General features: G+C 39.0%; 1 protein-coding gene across 21 annotated transcripts in view; it reads right to left on the minus strand.

Moving 5' to 3' along the window:
- The window catches only part of Nup98 (nucleoporin 98 and 96 precursor), a 107,460-nt gene that overhangs the window by 35,087 nt on the left and 55,794 nt on the right, over positions 1 to 16,579 (minus strand). For all 21 annotated transcript variants that reach the window (XM_076548931.1, XM_076549026.1, XM_076548977.1 and 18 more), the window contains 5 exons: positions 14,112 to 14,299; positions 10,094 to 10,210; positions 6,516 to 6,814; positions 5,258 to 5,371; positions 4,408 to 4,546 (listed from right to left, as the gene is read on the minus strand). In XM_076548931.1, coding sequence (XP_076405046.1) covers positions 4,408 to 4,546; positions 5,258 to 5,371; positions 6,516 to 6,814; positions 10,094 to 10,210; positions 14,112 to 14,299 — 857 coding nt within the window. The remainder of the gene's footprint in view (positions 1 to 4,407; positions 4,547 to 5,257; positions 5,372 to 6,515; positions 6,815 to 10,093; positions 10,211 to 14,111; positions 14,300 to 16,579) is intronic.

Consider the following 16,579-nt stretch of genomic DNA (forward strand, 5'->3'; position numbering starts at 1 on the left):
CACTCAGGAGGGAGAAACAGAGGGCAGTCAAGTCTACAAAGGAAGTTCCAGGCCAGCCTGGGTTACAGAGTTAGATACTACCTGAAAAAAACAAACAAGGGGGATGGAGACGGCTCAGGGGTTAAGATCATTGGGTACTGTAGAGGAAAATTAGAATCACTGTATCTGGGGTAAACATTAGGATGAGACAATTGTTTTCTCTGTATCTAGGGTAAATTTCAGAATGTTTTCCTGAAGTACTTGGGCCTTGAAGTGATTGTTCTCTGTTATCTAACAGCTGTTTTTCTGAAGATCACAGCCTTTTCACGACTTTGGTATAGTCCTGGCACACCAGGAGCATCTTGCATTATTATGTACTGCAAACAATACACAATCAGGACTAAAGTTACAGGAGTGTGATGCTTTTCTTCAGAAAACATATAGAGTAGACCAGGGGCTTTGGTATGAGGAACTTGTTTTACCCAAAAGTCAGCTTCTGTGTAACAGTCAATAAATTTGCCTTTTGCACAGCTGTTCAAGGTTCAGCTCCTTGAAACTGCTCCTCCCTGCTGCCACAGAGCCCGAATTGCATCTTGGAGTGACTCTCCTTCTTTGATCGTCACACAAAACACAGAACACTGACAGGTACTTTTCCCGGAAGACTTGGGTTCAATTCCCAAAACACATTAGCTGATAACTATCTATAATTCCAGTTCCAGGATATCTCAAACCCCCTTCATGGGGCACTGCATGCATATGATACAAAGACATACATGCAGTCAAAACATTCATATGGATAAAATAAAAATAAATTTAAACAATTAAAACCAAATTAGTAACAACAACAACAACAACAACAACAACAACAACAAAATACCAACATAGAGGGAGAGAGGAAAGGAAGAAGGAAGTGAACTATTCTGCAGGTGTTTCAAAACTTGCGTCTTGAGGTTGGAAATGACTCCATGATTAAGAATCCATACTTCAGCAGGGCAGTGCTGGCAGCACACACCTTTAATCCCAGCACTCAGGAGGCAGAGGCAGGCGGATCTCTGTGAACAGCCAGCCTGGTCTACAGAGCTAGTTCCAGGACAGCTAGGGCTGTTACAGAGAAACTCTGTCTCAAAAAAACAAAACCAAAACAAACACAAAATAACAACAACAAAAGAGTGCATACTGCAGGGGAAGAAAATCGGCTTAATGGTTAAGAGCACTGGCTACTATTCCAGAAGACCAGGGTTTGCTTCTCAGTACACACACGACAGCTAACAATGGTCTGTAATTCCAGTTCCAGGGGATCTGTCACAGCTTCTTTTAAACTGAGAATACCACGTAGGACAATACTACGTAGTGTAGTGTACAGACACATGTGTAGCCAAAATACCACACACATATTTAAAAAAAAAAAAAAAAAAAAAAAAAAGAGCATACACTCCCAGCACCCATATCAAGCAGCTCACAACTGCCGTAATTTCAGATCCAGAGGGAAGTAATGCCTCTGGCCTTCTCAGGCACATGCACTCACATAAACAAACTCATAAGCACACACAGCTACACAGTGACCTCCAAAGTAGTTAAAGAGCTTAAGACGGCATCACTTCTATCTGAACTAATTCAAAATAGTTCTAGAGTAAGACGGCATTCATTTAAATTGTAATAGTATTACCAGTTATTTACAGTCTGATTTTAGTAACACTGAAGTGTAGGTCACAAATGTGCTACTCTACTAACAGCCAGTGGGCTGGAGATGCAGCTTACTAGAGCCTGCCCAGATAAACATCTTGAGTTTAGAACCAAAAACAATACTTCTTATTCATTAGCTTTTAATAAATTAATAGATACATTTTTTTTTTTTTTTTGAGACAGGGTTTCTCTGTGTAGTTTTGGCTGTCCTGGAACTCACTCTGCAGACCAGACTGGCCTCAAACTCACAGGGATCTACGTGGCTCTGCCTCCTGAATGCTGGGATTAAAGGCGTGAGTCACCATCGCCCAGCATAAATTACTCTTTTTATGTGTAAATGTGTTTTGAATATGGTAAATAAAATTGAATATTGATACAACTGTCATAATGTATCTTCTATCAGTATCAGGGTTCAGGTCCTATGTCCTCATTTACATGCCTTTTACCTAGGACAGGGATTAGCATATGATTATGTAGATGATTTTAAGGTTACTTTTTTTATTGTGGCAAAAAAGTTAATATGAAATTTATCAACTTAACTAGTCTAACCAGATACTTCAGTACTGTTAAGACTATTTAGAGCCGAGGTCATGCTGCAGAAGAAGCAAGCAGTGGTGCTAGAGATGAAACTCAGGGCCTCATTCATGCTAAGCACATGTTCTACAACTGAGCTACACCCTCACCCTCTGTTCTGCTTTAAAATAACAGTAACGATATAATGTGTGCGTGCATGCAGCGTGATGTTCATGTGCAGGTCAGAGGACAACTTGAATAAGTTTGTCCCCTCTCTTTTCACAGTGTAGGTCCCAAGGATTGAACTTAGGTCACTAGAAGCAAGCACCTTTACCCACTAAATCATCTCTCAGAGCCCCCATTCTGCTTTTACTGAACATTTTATTCTAGGCTCTTATAGCAATAAAAAGTATGTTTAAAAAAAGATTATTCACATTGCTGGGCAACCTATTTCCAAAAGAGTCTTATAAACCTGAAACTCCGTATTTACTAGCTATGGTTTGTGTACTCCTTAAGGCTTCATGTGCTAAAATCTTCCTTAGAAGGCAGGCAAAAGGGGACCCTTGGGCTTCTGGGAAGAGTTCTGACTAGACCGAATCATTACAGTGGAGCTCTCTTAACTGAATCCCTTTGTCTTTATAAGGAAGAGAGAAAGCAGGTGGTTATACATTCATACCTGTACTTCCTGTCTCTTGCCATGTGGTACCCTATACTTCCTCAGGACTGGGAAGAAAACCATCAAATGTAGCTACTTGATCTTGGACCCTCCAAACAAGCATTCTTTTCTCAAGACTCAATTTATATATTGTGTTATTGGCAATGGAAAATTAATACAGCAATTAATTCCCCATTTCTCTTTCCCCGTAGTTCCTTGTAATTACTATTCTACTTTGTTTCTATTAACAGTATTTATCTTCTTGTGACTGTTTATTTCACTTAGTATAATATTAAGGTTCATCCATATTAAATGTGTCAGAATTTCCTCCCTTTTGCTATTTCTGGTTTTTAGAAAAAGGTTCTTGTTATACTCTCCCCCCAACCCCCAAGACAGGGTTTCTAAGTGTGTAGCATTGGCTACCCTGGAATTCAGAGATTTGCCTGCCTCTGCCCCAAGTCCTGGGATTAAAAAAAAAAAAAAAAAAGGTTCTTGTTATAGCCCCAGATAGACTGCAAATCCCAGGCTGGCCTCAGGATCTTTCTGATTCCAAATTACCTCCTTTCTTTATAAGGCTGAATAATAATTCCTTGTATGTACATGCCACACTTGATCGATTCATCCATTAACGTTCTTAGCAGTCAAAAATTAAATGCAACCTATGAATCATGAACACATGTAAAATATTTCATGATCCTAAAGTAAATCTTTTTCTAAAAAAGATTATTTTGTTTTGCCTTCACCCCCTACTTCCAATCCCCATTATTGTCAATTCTTTGGGAAACACAACTCTGTACTGGGGTTCTGCAAATGTGAATTCAACCAATAATCTATTAATTCAGAAGAAGATGGGTGTAGTAGCACACAACAATATTACAGCACTTTGGAGGTTAAAGCAGGACTACCCGAATCGAGGCCAAGCTGGGGTACATTCTGAATTGAAGACCATACAGGGCTGTAGTGTGGGACCTTGTCTAACCCCCACCCCAAGCAATATATGGCAATAAAATGCCCAAGACAAAGCAAAGGTTAAAATCTCACAGTAAAATAGTTAAGTGAATGCCAGGCGGTGGTGGCACACGGCTTTAATCCCAGCACTCGGGAGGCAGAGCCAGGAGGATCTCTGTGAGTTCAAGGCCAGCCTGGTCTATAAAGTGAGTTCCACGACAGGCACCAAAACTACAAGGAGAAACCCTGTCTCGGAAAAAAAAAAAAAAAAAATCCTCCCCTCCCAAAAGAGTTAAGTGAACAAGAGGAAATACAGAAAACAACCAAACACCTTTTTGGGGTTGGTGCACACTGGCAAATTGACTGCCGGTATGTATGAGGCCCTGGTTTAATCCCTAGCTCTGAAAAGCAAAATTAAACCAAAGCAAAAGAAAATTTCCAGTGTTGAAAGTTCCTGAAGCAGCACCTGGACATTACTGTTAGGGAAAAGGTATGAGTCTTAAAGTGACAGTATATCATTACCACTTATACATTCAAATAAAAGTAAAGAAACAATTACAATTTATAGCAAGTTTATAGAAGAAAAAATCCAATAGCTTGTTATTTTCAATATGTAAATAAATTCATACCTATTTAGTCCTTCACCCACAGGTGGCTTTTGGTTATCATCTACATAGACAATAACTTCTTTCCTTCGGATATGTACAATATCATCCAAATTTAGATTTGTCAAATTCACATCTCCTTCGAAATAGATTGAGCCATACCCTAAAATTCAAAGCAAATAGTTAAAAAGATCTTATATAAAAGGAGCAAAACCTTTTAATCTGTAGTGATTAGCAAGAATACGTATCCTGTAATATCAGTATTTTAAACCTTCCAGAAATTCATCAAGTGGCTTCCTGCCTCCTAAATATGACAAGAACGGGAAAGAGGAATGGCATTACATTGTTATCAGATGTAACACCTCCAGTTTACATTTTTGCTAGCCTCAAATCTTCCTAAGTTCCCAGTCTGCTACGTAAATTAAAATACTTGAGCCCTTTTAAAATACAGTATCACAAAGCAAATTTGTTCAAAGAAAATTATCTGTAACAATTAATAGTATGAAACTGAACTAAAGTATTAAAATTAATATACCTTGGAAGTTTTTTTGTTTTGAGCTGAGGACCAAACCCAGGGTCTAGCCAACGCTCTACCACCAAGCTAAATCCCCAACTCCAACCTTAAAGTTTTTTTTAATTCTGAAGAATTATAACGAAACAAATAATTATAAGACTCAAACAGGTATGTCTAAGCCCCCAAATGTTACATAGTTCCAGTTTTCTTTGCTTTGTTACTTGTCAATGTTTCTATTCTTCAAAGTCAAGGAGGAACTAAATACAGGAAAAAACAGACTCTAAAATCAAGTGCTGCCCTTAATTACAAAAGCAAGATGCAATCTCTGAGTTACATACTCACTGCTAAACTCACACCTACCTTTACGACCAATGGTGAAGTCAGAAACAATGCATTCTCCCTTTTCATTGGTAATTTTAGCAAGGTCATCCATAGATGGAATTGTATAGTAACCAACTTTTGTGAGAACAATGCCTGTGACCAAAAGTCAGAAAATATTGTGATTATCCTGGGTAGAACAGTTCTTAGTAATATTCATTTTACTTTCACATAAAAAATGTTTCTATCACCTGGCAATGTTAGCACACACCTTTAATCCCAAAACTCAGGAGGCAGAGGCAGGTGGATCTTCAAGTAAAATCAACCTGTTCTACAGAGAAACTGTTTCAAAAAAACAAACAAACAAACAAACAAAAAAAAAAACCCACAAAAAAACAAAAAAACAACCAAAACAAAAAAAGAAAACAAAAACAAAATAAAGGAGTAAAAATTTCTATGAAACAAGTTTGGGTTTTTGTTTTGATTTTTCTTGAGACTGGGTCTGATGCATCACAGTCTGGCCTTCAAGTTACTATGAAGCTGAGACCCTGAGTCTCTGAGCCTCTTTTCTCCACCTACTACTGAGTGCTGAACTTAGGATGCAGACACAGAAGGATCACTGAAAATTCTGAGAAAACATGAGCAAAACTCCTACTCCATCCCCCCCATAAAAGAAAAACAAAATGGGCAGTGATGGGGCACACCTTTAATCCCAGCACTTGGGAGGCAGAGGCAGAGGCAGGCGATCTCTGTGAGTTTGAGGTCAGCCTGGTCTACAGAGCAAGGTCCAGGACAGGCACCAAAACTACACAGAGAAACCCTGTCTTGAAACGCAGCCCCCACCAAAACAAAAACAAAAACAAAAACAAAAACATTTAAAATGCAATGAAGTCTACTTAACTTTGCTTAACCTAAATTTTATAGATTTTATTTACTATAGAGCCCTCTTTTTTAATGGGTACATACCACAAAATGGTAGGTAGTCGATAGACCACACTACACTTGAATTTAAAGTTAGGTAGACAGGATATAAAAAGTGAGCTCTTGGGCTGGAGAGATGGCTTGGGGGTTAAGAGTGCTGACTATTTTTAAAAAGGACCTGAGTTCCATTCCCAGCACCCACATGGCAGCTCACACTTGTCTGAAACTCCAGTTTCAGGAGACCCTGACACCCATGGCAAAAACACAAATGCACATAAAAATAAAAAAATAAAATATATTAAAAAAAAGTGAGCTCCTCTGACTACATCATTAATTATAAAGTAAACTATTTCAAAGGTATAAAACATGTGACTCTGACCTGCTGGATGTATATGGTAAGCGTTATTTTCTATTTCCTCTCGGTCATCTTGCAATGATTCATCATGGAAAGACGTTTCTTCACTGCTTCCTTCAAGTCCATTGCGTAAAGCAGCACGCATGTTCAAAGCCACAATGGTATCTTCCACACTGCTGCTGCTGTTATTTTTGTTTCCGGCACTCTCTGGGGTTTGAGGGATGGGTTTGGCAATAGGGTTAGTGTAAAAACGTGATACAAAAGAGTCATCATCTCCATCCTGCTGATGGTTCTCATCAACAGGTTTGCTCAGGAAGCTAAATCTGAAAAGAGAGAAAAAAATAATAACACCTTAGCCCCTAGCAACAGTAATAACAATGACAGCAGTTAATCTTTATTAAGTTTATGACACTACTCTGGACAATTTAATAAATTTAAAATTAATCCTTATAAGCCGGGCGGTGGTGGCTCACGCCTTTAATCCCAGCACTTGGGAGGCAGAGGTAGGCGTATCTCTGTGAGTTCGAGGTCAGCCTGGGCTACCAAGTGAGATCCAGGAAAGGCGCAAAGCTACACAGAGAAACCCTGTCTCGAAAAACCAATAAATAAATAAATAAATAAATAAATAAATAAATAAATAAATAAATAAATAAATAAATAAATAAATAAATAAATAAATAAATAAATCCTTATAGTAATCCTGTGAAATAGATTTAACTACTGTCTCTAATTTATAAACAAGAAAATGGAGGCAAAATAATATTAATAACCTTGCATAATATCACAAAGTTGTGAGTACTAACTAGAGTTGAGGTTTTAAAACAGAAAATGTTGGGCTGGAGAGATGGCTCAGTAGTTAAGAGCATGTACTGCTTTTTTTAGAGGACCTGGGTTCAATTCCCAGCACCCACATGGTGGCTCACAACTGTTGTAACTCCAATTCTAGGGGATCTGATACCCTGTCCTGGTCCACTCAGGTACCAGGCACACAAGTGGTATATAGACATACAAGCAGCCAAAACACCCATGCACATAAAATAAAAAAACAACCAAACCAACCCCAGAAAATCTAGCTCTAGATTTAATGACCTTAACTGCTCATTTTCAAAGGAATGAATCTGAATACTCCCCTCTTGCTCTGTGGGTGTGTTCTAGGGATCAAACTTAGGTCACCAGGCTTGATGATTAAAAACCTTTACTCCTTGAGCCATCCTACCAGCCTGTCAAATCTTTGACTAAAACAAACACAAAAAGTATTTGCTACTATGTGGAAATAAATGATTAGTGGTTAATGTCAAGATAAAACACCAAAATAAATTTTAAACTGGGTTGGAGCGATGACTCAGCTTTTATGAGCACTGGCTGCTGTTCCAGAGAGGCCCAGGGTTTGATTCCAGCACTCACAGGAAGCTATCAACAGCTGTAACTCAGTTCCAATGGATCCCAAAAGACACCATACATAGCCTCTAAAGGCACTGCATGCACACAATGCACATCCATACTTGAAAGCAAAAGATTCATACACATAAAATTTAACAATCTCAAAATTTGAATTAAAACTTTAATATTATAAGCACAAGAGGCTTGGAAATATTTTAATGCGATATCTAATTATAATTTTAAAAAAGGCCCATATAACCTTTATATGTTCACTAATGGAGAACTAATTAAATTATCTTATATTCACCAAAATGACCATCAAACCATTAAGAATGAAGAGGTAAGCCAGATGTGGTGGAGTACATTAAAATCCCAGCACTCAGGAGGCAGGGGCAGGTGGATCTCTGTGAGTTCTAGGCCAGCCTGGTCTACAGAGATTTCCAGGACAGTCAGGGCTACACAGAGAAACCCTGTCTTGGGGTTGGGGTTGGGGGGAGGGTGGGATATGAGGAGGTAGGGCTGACAAGAGGGCTCAGTGGGGAAAACATAGACTAAATAATCCAAGTTTAATCCCTGGGACCTATATGGTGGAAAGAGAGAACCAACTGTATTTTAACTGTATAAAGGCGTGTTAACTTTATACAGTTAACTGTATAACTGTATAAAGGCGTGTTACATTTGTTTCTGCTGCTTTTGTTAACAGTGCAGAGATGTGTTACATTTGTTTGATTAAATGAAATTAACCTGGGGTGAGGAGGCTGAGTCAGCAACTTGCTGACAGGAAGGGAGGAACGAAGTGTAGCAAAGGTTCTTTAGTGGGGGGCTGAGCAGGATGGCTACTTGTCATTCAGCCTCTCCAAGATTGAAGCAGGATATAGAAGGACAGAGATTGAGATAGTTTGTTTTAGCAGCCTTGATAGAGCTGGTGCCTGAGGGAACAGATTTCCCACCTGGCTGAAGCTGCTGCTGGTAGCTGTGGAGTCGCAACTGCCAGTTGGGACAGCAGTTGCTTAAGGTGCACTGTATTGAATGCAAAACAACAACCAACTCTACTCCTGGGATTGTAAATGCATACCGTCATCACTGGCTGTTTCATTCACTTATTGTTTGTTTAGTTGAGACAGGGTCTCTCTACATAGTCATGGCTATGGTGAAACTCCCCATGTTGACTAGACTGTCCTCAAACTCAAGGGATCCACCTGCCTCTGCCTCCAAGTGCTAGGATTAAAGGTGTACACCACTATGCTTGGACTTTTTTTTTTTTAAATTTAAAGATTCACTGTTATATTATGTCTGAGTATTTTGTCTACATGAATGTATGTGCATCACATACATGCTTGGTGACTACAGAGGTCATAAAAGACACTAGATCCTCAGGAACTGGAGTTACAGGCAGCTATGAGACACCATGTGGGTGCTAAGAACCAAACTCAGGTCCTCTGTAAGAGCAACAAGTGCTTTCAATGAACACCTCTCCAAGCCCCCACTTACTCATTCTAATATTTATTTTTATTTTATGTGCATGAGTGTTTTGCCACTATGTACATATGTGTACAACATGCATACATGGTGCCCACAGGATCCTCTGGAACTAGTTAGGGATGGTTTTGAGTCAGTCACCATGTAGATGTTGAGAACCGATCCTCAGTCCTTTGCAAGAGCAGCCAGTGATCTTAACTGTTAAGCTATTTTGCCAGACAGTTTTATTTTATTATGAGGGTCCTTGGGCTCAATAAAGTCCGGGTGCTTTCTTTCTTTCTTTTTCTTTTTTGAGACAGGGCTTTTCTGTGTAGCCCTGGCTATCCTGGAACTCACTCTCCAGACCAGGCTGGTCTCGAACTCAGGAGTCACCTGCCAGGATTAAAGGCATGTGTCACCAGTACCTGGCAGAGCTCCAATAATTTTAAGGTTTAAAGTACTCAAGAAGTAAGAACATAACATCTAGGGCCCCTGAACTATAGTATTTCCATTAACATTTGTCAATCTTTATAAAGTTAGAATCTTTTAAAAGAAAATAGGCTGGACGTGGTGGCGCACACCTTTGATCCCAGTACTTGGGAGGCAGAGCCAGTTGGATCTCTGTGAGTTCAAGGCCAGCTTGATTTACAGAGTGAGATCCAGGACAGGCACCAAAACTACACTGAGAACTCTGTCTCAAACAAACACACAAAAATCAAAACAGAACTATTAGCAGGAACATTTGCAAACAGAATTCAACTTACCTGTCTCCATTTTCTGGATACTCAGATGGTGAAGCTAGATCTTCTGAATCATGATTAACAGGAGAAAAGAGATTGCTATTGTTAAGATTTTTCAAAACCAACTTCTTGATGCTCTTTCTAAAAATAGAGACCAAAAGAAATAGAAAAAATTAAGGTGCATACAAGTGTCCTAAATATTTTAAAAACCTGGACCTCAAAAGGGCACTCTTATATACCCAAAACTCACCTAGTAAGTTGCATATAATTTTTTTTGTTTTGTTTTTCCAGATAGTTTCTCTATAACAGTCCTGGCTGTCCTGGAACTCACTTTCTTAGACCAGACTGGCCTTGAACTCAGAGATCTGCCTGTCTCCCTCTGCTGGGAGTGGGATTAAAGGGGTGTGGCACCACTGCACGATGCATATATAGATTTCTTAGTGGTGTGATCACATCATACAGTCTCAAACACATTGTACTTGTTTTGAACAATAAAGCTGAGAAGATACAGATTTAAGTGGAAAATATTCTTGAAGCTGAGTGTATGGCACACAATTTTAACCCCAGCACTCAGGAGGCAGTATACACTTTTAATCCCAACACTCCAGAGGCAGAGAGAGGTAGGCAATCTCTGGAGGTGGAGGTAAACCTGGTCTACATATTGAATTCCAGGATAGCCTGGGCTACACAGAGAAACCTTATCAACTTAACACACACACACACACACACACACACACACACACACACACACACACACACACAACAATAATGCATTCCCTCAAGGTTTCTATTTCAAGTTCCTACTTTGCATTTCTGCCCTGACTTCCCTCAATTATGGAATATAAACTGGCCAAATAAATCCTTTCCTTTCCTAAAGTGCTTTTTGGTCAGCATTTTACAAGAGCAAAAGGATGGAAAGTAGAAAAGTAACAAGGCTCTTTGTCCTGCTTTATACTACTTTCCACGTTATTTTGTTGAGATAGGGTCTTTTACTTATCTTGGAGGTAAGCAGACAGACAAGAAAAATGCCAGCAACTGTCCTGTCTCTACTACTACAATGTACAGGGTATAGACAAGGTCTTCTATGTATGGCTTCTTATGCGTGTGCTGAGCTTTGAGTTCAGGTCCTCATGCTTGTGCAGCAGATGGCCTTACCCACTCAGCCATCTCCCCAAGTGTCAACCCGTATTTAAAGATTTGGGCCAGGCTGTAGTGATGCATGCTTTTAATCCAAGCACTTGGGAGGCAGAGGCAAGAAGATCTCTGAGTTTGAGGTCAGCTCTGTCTACAGAGCAAGTTTCAGGACAGCAAAAGCTTAGAAACCCTGTCTGAAAAAAACAAAACAAAACAACAAAAATGGTTTTAGTTTTATTTACTTTATGTGTATGATGTTTTGCCTGCACCATGTGTGTGCCTGGTGCTCAAAGGCCAGAGAGCATTTCGGATCCTCTGGAACTAGAGCAAAGGATGGTTTGTGAGACACCATGTGGCTGCTTAGAACTGAACTCAGGTCCCCCAAAAGAGCAGCAGCAACAAGTGCTGTGAACCACTGAGCTTCTACTCTCTAGTCGCAGTCCCTGTCCCCCTTTATATTTTGGTTTTTCTTTTTCTTTCTTTTTTTTGTTGGGGGGGGGGGGGTGTTCCAGACAAGAGTTTCTCCGTGTAGCCCTGGCTGTCTTGTAACTCACTCAAACTCCTGTCTCTGCCTCCCAAAGGTTGTGACTAAGGTACGCACCACTACTGCCTGGTCTATTTTTGCTTTTTGTAAGACAGTTTCTCTGTATCGCCCTGGCTGTCCTGGGAACTTGTTCTGTAGACCACTAGAGATCCACCTGCCTCTGCCTCCTGAGTGTTGGGACTAAAGGCATGCACCCCCATACCCTGCTTTTCCTAACCCACATTTTTTTAGAGAATACTTTATTAGTTTTTGTAATCAAACCCACGTAGATAAGACCTTACATATTTAAAACAGTGCGTTACCCCTGTACAAATGGAAAAAAAATTAAGTTCAACACTTCCAGACCAATATGGCTGTTAATTTCTGTACAATGCCAACTCAACACGGTAAACTGGAATACTTTTTTCCAAAGTTGACAGCACAGCTAGTTTCCAAAAATTCAAATTATACATATGCATATATATATTTATATTTATATTTATATTTATATAAAAAGACCAATAATAGCAATATGTTATGCATCAATAGCAGCAAGAGCTTTTCCAGGTTCTGCAGTCACTTGAACAAAATTGTAGAGACATCCAGCACACTCAATTAAAAAAAAAAGAAAGAAAGTAAAAAGCAAAACCCCAGAAAACAGCACAGTCCTGTTACTCTTGTGGTACCTGGCACAATTTTTTTTTTAAATTAGTTTCTCAATCATCATCTGGAAAGAAAACATTCTGAGCAACATCATTAAAAACAGCTCTGATAAAGCACAGTCACTACTATGTATCATAAAGCAGGTACAAGCTATTTTACATTCACAGAGGTATGATACAGTACTGTGCTACACCTATAATATTAGAGGATACAATTGAAAAGGCATTATTTGAGACTTGATTCTACTTTTCCAGCAGAGGGCCCAAAGGATGGTACGACAAGCTCTGTAAAGAAACACACTCTTACATAGGATTTCCTTTCACCTAGTGGCACAGTTCTAAGGATTCATTCTCTCATGAACATCAGCTAAAAACCATTATTAAAAAAAAAAAAAAAAGAAAGAATACCCCTAAAACAAAACCTTATAACCACTGGATTCATATGAAGATGACCTAGTGGAGACAAGCAAGACCTCACCTTACCAACACTTTATCAAATCTGTTATGCTTAAATGGTGAGACCTCCAAGGAAGGAAGGAGATGCCAAGTAGTGCTTCAAAGCTTCGGACCACAATCAAAACACAGCATCATTTTAAACAGAAGCAGAAGCCAAATGTTGCTCACTTGAATATACTCAAGAATGCTGACATCAGTATTTAATCATCTGCTCACTCATCCAGGAAGAAGGGGAGATCAGTTACTACTGTACTTTATTGTGTTCAACCAAATCACCATGTTACAAAAATAATAAGCTGCTGTAATAAAAAATAAGGCTCCTCTATCCAGCACCAATTAGCATCATTTTACTTTCAAGCCTAGAAATGCCACAGATACATCCAAAGAACACAAGGGAGCAAAAGAACCACAGCTGATCTATCAATGGGACCACCAAGTGCCCTAACCCACATTTTTAAGATAAGGAGCTGTAATGCACCGGATAGTAGTGGCACATGCTTTTTATCTCTGTGAGTTCGAGGCCAGCCTGGTCTGGAGAGTGAGTTCCAGGACAGCCAAAGTTACACAGAGAAACCCCATCTAAAAAAAACTGAACAAACTTAACTTATCACCATTCATAAACAAAGAATTGTAAGTAATGAATTAAAAACACACCCTAACCTTTTCTGATTAAAAAGCTACTGGCTTTTTCAAAAATGTTTGTGTGTCTGCCTGTGTCTATACAGCTGCATATCTAGAATAAGCAACTCAGAAATGAAATGCCCTGTCTCCTGACACCAACAATCTGCTATGTAATTTTCCTCAGGTCCTTTCCCATCTCAATACTCTTAAGATATCATTTATGTGGATTTTCCTATGCTTAGCAATAGTGCTTCCATTTTCTTGTCCTATCTTATTACTTTCTAATTATTCTATTATTAGTTCTACATCTACAAACAACTCTTATGTGGGAAATCAAAATAGAAATACAGATTCTTCTTAACCTGATCTTTAAGTTAAAAAAAAATATTATACTGCTAGGGAATCCAAAGGCAGCCTTACACAAGCTAGGCAAGTGCTCTACTATTGAGCTAAAATCTCTAGGCCTTGATTATTTGAGTTGTAAATACTGTAAAAACAAAGGTAATAATTTTACAAAACCAAAATAAAAAGATGAACATATAAAATTAGAATCACAGTCATCAAAATATGTTAATGATATTACTTTAGGATAATTAAAATAGGTTTCAATGCTTAAATAACTATTGTTTAACAAAAATAAACTCACTTGGGCATGAATGCTCCGTTGGCTAAAGATGGTTCATCATCATCCAGCCCATCAAAGAGATGTGATTTGGCTGTACCAGTTGTTTGCAAAGCCTTTGGCCTGACTCTGGTGGCAGGGCGAGGTGTAAGTTTATAATGAGTAGGTGTAGTAAGAGCCTTCTGAGCTGCTGGATTGGTTGGTTTCAGTCTCTGAAAAGGAAAAGAAAAGCATCAAGCCAATTTGATGTGAATGTTTACATCTGTAACCCTGGCAGTTGGCAGACTATGGTAGGACTATCATCTCTTCAAGGCTAGCCTTATTACACAGAGAGGCCAGACTTGACAGGTCTATTTGGCAAGGCACTGTTTCACTGTCACAGGAAAATCAGGCCAGGCCCAGTACTCACATCACACCCATCCAGCCCCCACTCCCTTTTATTCTCAAACAGGCCTAGACTGCTTGGTCTGCCTGGAACTTGCTATGTAGACCAGGATGGCCTTGAAATCAGAGAAACACTTGTCTCTGCCTCTCAAGTGTGAGGATTAAAGGCATACATTACCACATTTGGCTTTCACACCTTTAATCTCAGCACTTAAGAGACAGAGTCAGGACTGCAAGGTGAGGGCAGACAAGGTTAACCAAATTTCAAATTTCATCTTTTCTTGAAGTATCAGTTCCCTTAAACTAAGGACACTAACACTGAATATCCTATGTGTATATATATAAAGCCCTGGGCCTGGCCTGGTTTTTCTGATTGTTAAGACTAGTGTCATACATTTGAAATATTTATCTTTCTACAGAACTGGTCTTTATTTACCCATCTTTCCAATTCTCATTTCAATTGACTTGTCAAACACCTTTAAAAAATTACTTCTCTTATTTTCTGAGTATATGTGTGAGCACACAAGTGTATGTATGTGCACCAGGTTCACAAGCAGAAAATGGAGAAGGCCAGAAAGGGACACCGCGTCTTGGGCCTCTGCAAAAGCAGAAAGTGCTGCTCTAAATAACTGAGCCATCCCTACAACCTCTGACCTAACAGCCTTTAAAATGCAATTGATAAACTAGATTTGGAAAGTGCTTAATAAATGAAGACATACTAATACAACATTCTTAATATATTCTGTACATTTTCATCTTATGAGAAATTATCAGCTTGCCGGGCATGGTGGCACACGCCTTTAATCCCAGCACTTGGGAGGCAGAGGCAAGTGGATTTCTGAGAGTTCCAGGACAGCCAGGGATGCTACACAGAGGAACTCTGTCTTGAAAAAACAAAAACACCACCATCCCAGCCACCCCCACAAAAGAAAAATATCAGCTCACAATAGTTTAACTTTATAAAACACGCATGACAATATTTATACTTATCTTAAGAAAATATAACAAAAAATCTTAAGATTTATAGAAATTGTTTCACATTAACTAAAATTTCATTCAAGAAAAACTGTTAAGCACAATGAGACAAGTCTACAACCCCATGACTTAAAGTTGAAGGAAGGAGATCAGAAATGTAATTTTTACATTTAAAGACTAATTCCAGCACTTACAGTAGCAGAGGCAGGCATGGCTCTACAAGCTTGAAGCCAGCCAGACCAAGAGTAAGACTGTCACAGAACAGGACAAAAGGATCTCATAATTTATTCTCCTTCTAGAGTAGACCCTTCTCATGAACATTCTCAAGATGTTTTTTGTGATCTGGGCTGGTGAGATGACTAAGCAGGTAAAGGAACCTAAACCTGATGATTGGAGTTTGAATCCAGAAACCCACACATCACAAAAAAAGAACCAACTCCTGAAAGCTATCCTTGGATACACAGGCACAACTGCAAATACACAAACACACATGTCCCCAAATGTGAACATACATGCTAATGCACACACAAAGACGTTTTTCATGACTTTTTGCAATTTAGTGCTTTTGCTTAGAATATCTTCATTTCTACATTAAACTTCAAGAGGAAACTATTACCGCCTTTGAAAAGTCTCATCAAATTCACACAACTATCTATACTATGCTTCTTATCCTATTTTAAAACTTCTGCTTGTTTTTGAGAGGTCTCATTATGTAGTCCTGGCTAGCCTGAAACGTACTTTCTAGATCAGACTGCTTCTGCTTCCTGAGTGTTCACAACCACACAAGGCATATATTTAAAAACTTTTAGCAACACTCTCATAACATAAAAGTTTGCCATTTAATGTATATAAAATTGTCAGAGTAATTTCTGTTGCTAAAATACCCTGACAAAAAGCAACTTAAGGCAGACAGGTTTGTTTTAGCTCACAATTTCAGATTGTAGTACATCAAGCTGGGAAGTCAAGGCAGGAACTTGAAGCAGCTAGTCACCTCATATCCACAATCAAGAACAGAGAGGAATAAATCCATGTATGTCTAGTATTCTTATACAGTCCAGGGCTCTAAACCAAGGAGTGATGCTGTCCACTTTTAGGCTATGTCTTTCCTCGTTAATTAAGGCAATAAAACAATC

Source organism: Peromyscus maniculatus, chromosome 1, assembly GCF_049852395.1.
Source record: "Peromyscus maniculatus bairdii isolate BWxNUB_F1_BW_parent chromosome 1, HU_Pman_BW_mat_3.1, whole genome shotgun sequence".
NCBI lineage: Eukaryota > Metazoa > Chordata > Mammalia > Rodentia > Cricetidae > Peromyscus > Peromyscus maniculatus.